The sequence below is a fragment of the Penaeus japonicus genome, unplaced genomic scaffold, assembly GCF_977035675.1.
Source record: "Penaeus japonicus unplaced genomic scaffold, GWHDUDI00000001_assembly GWHDUDI00000009, whole genome shotgun sequence".
Taxonomy (NCBI): Eukaryota; Metazoa; Arthropoda; class Malacostraca; order Decapoda; family Penaeidae; genus Penaeus; species Penaeus japonicus.
This window is the reverse complement of record NW_028234411.1, coordinates 4,729,649-4,734,648: the sequence shown is the minus strand read 5'-3', so window position 1 is coordinate 4,734,648 and position 5,000 is coordinate 4,729,649. Positions and strand designations below refer to the sequence as shown.

At 47.4% G+C, this 5,000-nt stretch overlaps 1 protein-coding gene across 1 annotated transcript in view; it reads left to right on the top strand.

Moving 5' to 3' along the window:
* Positions 1-5,000, top strand: part of LOC122247519 (integrin alpha-8) — a 29,896-nt gene that overhangs the window by 18,036 nt on the left and 6,860 nt on the right. Inside the window, exons 17-22 of the mRNA XM_086539579.1 lie at positions 1-55; positions 746-859; positions 1,598-1,773; positions 2,079-2,260; positions 2,473-2,623; positions 3,412-3,529. The exon at positions 1-55 is cut by the window's left edge and continues 39 nt beyond it. Of these exons, the coding sequence (XP_086395705.1) occupies positions 1-55; positions 746-859; positions 1,598-1,773; positions 2,079-2,260; positions 2,473-2,623; positions 3,412-3,529 (796 nt within the window). The remainder of the gene's footprint in view (positions 56-745; positions 860-1,597; positions 1,774-2,078; positions 2,261-2,472; positions 2,624-3,411; positions 3,530-5,000) is intronic.

The window sequence follows — 5,000 nt, the reverse complement described above, 5'->3', positions numbered from 1 at the left end:
GGTGACCTTTACGGTGACCAATCGGGGCGAAGCTGCCTACAATACGCGACTCAAGGTAAGTGCTAAAAGGCTGGGCGTGGGCGTGGGCGTGGGCGTGGGTTTGGGTGTGGGTTTGGTCTGGGTGTGGGTATGGGTGTGGGTATGGGTGTGGGTGTAAGTTTGAATGTGGGTGTGGGTTTGGGTATGGGTTTGGGTGTGGGTGTGGGTGTGGGTTTGGGTTTGGGTGTGGGTTTGGGTGTGGGTGTGGGTCTAGGTCTGTCTGAGTCTGTGTCTAGGTCTGGGTCTGGTCTGGTCTGGTTTATGTCTGGGTGTGGTCTGGGTCTGGGTCTGTTTTTGGCTCCGTTCACGAGGAGTGCACACCAGAGCTCCAATATAACGTGGTTATATTGGTGTTACATTTGAGGAAATATGTCTGTTTATATATGTCAGTATAATGTATACACATTATTATTATTATTATTGTTATTATCATTATTATTATTATTATCATTATTATTATTATTATTATCATTATCATCATCATCATCATTATCATTATTATTATTGTTATTATCATTATTATTATTATTATCATTATCATCATCATTATTATTATCATTATCATTATTATAATTATTATCACCATTATCATTATTATTTTCATTATTATCATCATCACTATCATCATCATTATCCTTATCATCATCATTATCATCATCATCATTATCATCATCATCATTATCATCATTATTATTCCCCCTGGCAGATCAACAGCAACGAAGACCTCAGGAGAAAAGAACTGACGGAGGGAGTCGCCTGTGAGATGAACGGCAAGACAATTGAATGTGTACTCGATGCCGTTCTTGAGAAAGGAGAGAAGGTGAGTTGAAAGAGGGGGGAGGATGGGGGGATAGGAGGGAGGGTGGGAGGGGGGATGGGAGGATGGGATGGGAGGGTGGGAGGGGGATGGGTGGTGGGAGAGAGGGTGGGAGGATGGCTGGGAGGGTGGATGGGAGGATGGGAGGGTGGTGGGAGGATGGGAGGATGGTAGGGTGGCAGGGAGGGAGAGAAATCGAGAGAGAGAGAGAGAGAGAGGGAGAGAAGTAGAGAGGGAGAGAGGTAGAGAGTTAGAGAAGTAGAGAGGGAGTGAAGTAGAGAAGGAGAGAGGTAGATAGGGAAAGAAGTAGAGAGGAGAGGGAGGGAGAGAGAGAGAGGGGGACAGGAAGGGAGACAGGGAGGGAGAGAGGGGGAGAGGTAGTGGGAAAGAGGGAGAAGGGGAGAGAGAAGGAGAAGGAGAAGGAGGGGGAAGAACAGAGAGGGAGGGAGGGAGGAAGGGAGGGAGGGAGGGAAGGAGGGAGGGGGTGAAGGAGGGAAGAAGGGACGGAGGGAGGGAGACAGAGAGAGAGAAAGAAAGTGAATTGAGACGGAGGGAAAAGACTAAATATCAGAAATGAACAAAACAAAGAGAATACCTTTCCTTATTCATTAAAAATGTTCAAAATAAGGCGGGAAGATTCGAGATGATTCTCCCCACCTTATTTTGAACATTTTTTTTTTTTTTTTAATTATTACAAACCCAAATCCACCAACATCTGAAAACCGGCGTTCATTCCCGCAGGTTTTCGACGTCGTTATGATGCCCCAGACGGACTTCTTCGATTCCCTTGAAAAACATCCTGACTTCTTTTCCGTCGAAGCCGAAGTCAGCACCACATCCGCGCAGGCGAATCCGGAAGCGTCGAAGAAGGAGTTCAAGATTCCTATAATCGTGGACGGGACTTTAGACTTGACTAAGTAGGATTTTATTTTTTTTGTTTTGTAGATGTTGGGTTTAGTTAGTTTTATTTTTTTCTCTCTTTAGAATCTTTTTCTTTATTGGGTACGTATGAGGATCTAAGAGATATATTTTTTTTCATTACTGAATAACTGTGAATTAAATTAAATATATTAGTCCCCCCTCTAGCTTGCCAATGCCTTCCTTTTCACGAAGAACAAGCAGTACCTATTTCATAATTCTTCTTCTTCGAGACGTGCAATAAGCTACAGGGAGTCTGGGGAGAAAACAGGGGGGTCCTAATGCCTCGAATCCCCTTCCTCAGAAAGCCGTCAGACCCCAGCCTCGTCAACTACAACAGCTCTTCGTACTTCAAGAGTCCGTCCGAAGCTTCAACCGAGGAGGAGCTGGGCGACCAAGTGATCCACACGTACACGATCTATAACAAGCTGCTCTATTCAGTTTACAAGACTCAAGTCGTCATCACTTGGCCGCTGAAGATAAACGGTATTTTTTTTATATATATATATTATTATTATTATTTTTTTTTTTTTATTATTTTTTTTTTTTGGGGGGGGTCTTATCTGTGCGTATCTTGCACGTACGTATACGCGCACGTCTAAGCGCATGCATACACACACGTACGCGCGTCTCTGTGTGTATGCGTATTTTTTCGCCCTGTTTGTATACGGACAAGTACTTTATTTCCATCCCAACAGGCGACTACCTGCTCTACCTACTGGACTACCCGGAGATCAAAGGTCCCAAAAGTTCCTGCGTCTACGAGAACGGGGAGGTTGACGAGTACAACCTGTCAGCCAATCCTACACAGACAAAGAAGGACGCACAGGAACCTGACTCCGGCGTCAAGTGAGTTCCCTTTTTTCGCAATGGTAGCGTGTCGACTTCACATCCCCGTGGTCGGCAGATCGAGTCCCGTCCAAACTCGTGAGCTTCCACTGTCACCTGGCGGTTACTGACGTAGCTGGGCACTGCGTTGGGTAAGGACCAAGCTCAGATCGAGTCAGCACTCGTTGGCACATTCTCTCACGAGTCAGCACACGCTGGCACAGGCGGGCTCGCCTCAGTGCATACGAGCCCGGCGTAGCATCTGTTCCGCAAATCTGGCTTATCCTTATATCCTTTTTTTTTCGTGACGGGACTGGAATATTTAATATTTAAGCGTGGAGGAGTCCTGGTGGTTAGGTAATCATCGGATTTGTGATTTTAGGATCCGATTCGATCGAGTGAGACGTTCATCTAGCTCTCCCTGGCTCTGTTTTTTTTTTTCTCTCTCTCTCTTTTTCTCTTTTTTCAAATCTCTCTCTCTCTCTCTCTCGCTCTCTCTCTCTCTCTCTCTCTCTCTCTCTCTCTCTCTCTCTCTCTCTCTCTCTCTCTCTCTCTCTCTCTCTCTCTCTCTCTCTCTCTCTCTCTCTTTCTTTTCTTTTTAATTTCTCTTTTTTTAACCGCCGTCATTTTCGCATTATTACATCCTGAATAGCATTTTTATCTGGCATCGTCCATACGCATTTTACGAAATGCCATTGAAAACGAGTGCCACGTCCTTCGTCCTTCGTTTACGAGGGTCGTATCGATGCAACAACCTTTGCAATGGGCGTGCAACCTCATCAATCTAACCCTTCTCATTCTACCGGTAGGAAATCCAAATCCATGACCCAGAATATGAGGATCACCTGCGAATTAGGTCAGATTGACAAGTCGGATCAGGTCACCATCGAGCTCAGGTCACGACTTGTGCAGAAGACGCTGGAGAAGGTGAGCTTGAGAATGGTTGTTTTGGGGTGACTGTTGTGGTTGTTTTTGTGGTTGGTGTGTTGAGTTGTGGTTGTTTTTGTTTTTTTGTTTTTTAGGGTTTGTATTCTAATGTTGATATTGATATAACTTTTTGTTATCATTATTGTTATTGCTGTTATTATAACTCCTCCTATAAACATCACTATTACCATCACTATCACTCCCGCTACTACCACCTACCATGAATTCCTTTAACACCATCACCGTCACTATACCTCCACAGTCACCCTTCCACCACCATACCACCACCATCACCACCAATCACCACCCACCCACCCACCTAGAATCCCACCATTAACACCATCACGTCACTATACCTCCACAGTCACCCTTCCATCACCATCACCACCTCCGCCACCATCACCACCACCAATCACCATCCACCCATCCTGAATATCACCATTAACACCACCGCCACCAATCACCATCCACCCACCCACCCACCCTGAATCCCACTATTACCCTCACTATACCCCCGCAGTCATCATTCCACCACCACCATCACCGTCACTATACCCCCGCAGTCATCATTCCACCACCACCATCACCGTCACTATACCTCCACAGCCATCCTTCCACCACCACCATCACCGTCACTATACCTCCGCAGTCATCATTCCACCACCATCACCAACAATCACCATCCACCCACCCAGAATCCCACCATTAACACCATCACCACCACCAATCACCACCCATCCACCCTGAATCCCACCACCACCACCATCACCACCACCACCATCCATCCACCCACCCAGAATCCCACCATCACCACCACCAATCACCATCCACCCACCCACCCAGAATCCCACCATTAACACCATCACCCTCACTATACCCCCTCAGTCATCCAACCACCACCATCACCGTCACTATACCCCCTCAGTCATCCTTCCACCACTATCACCATCTCCACCCACCCACCCAGAATCCCACCATCACCACCACCAATCACCATCCACCCACCCACCCAGAATCCCACCATTAACACCATCACCCTCACTATACCCCCTCAGTCATCCAACCACCACCATCACCGTCACTATACCCCCTCAGTCACCATCTCCACCCACCCACCCAGAATCCCACCATTAACACCATCACCACCATCCATCCACCCACCCAGAATCCCACCATTAACACCATCACCCTCACTATACCCCCTCAGTCATCCAACCACCACCATCACCGTCACTATACCCCCTCAGTCATCCAACCACCACCATCACCGTCACTATACCCCCTCAGTCATCCTTCCACCACTATCACCATCTCCACCCACCCACCCAGAATCCCACCATCACCACCCCCCATCACCACCATCCATCCACCCACCCAGAATCCCACCATTAACACCATCACCCTCACTATACCCCCTCAGTCATCCTTCCACCACCACCACCATCTCCACCCACCCACCCACCCACCCACC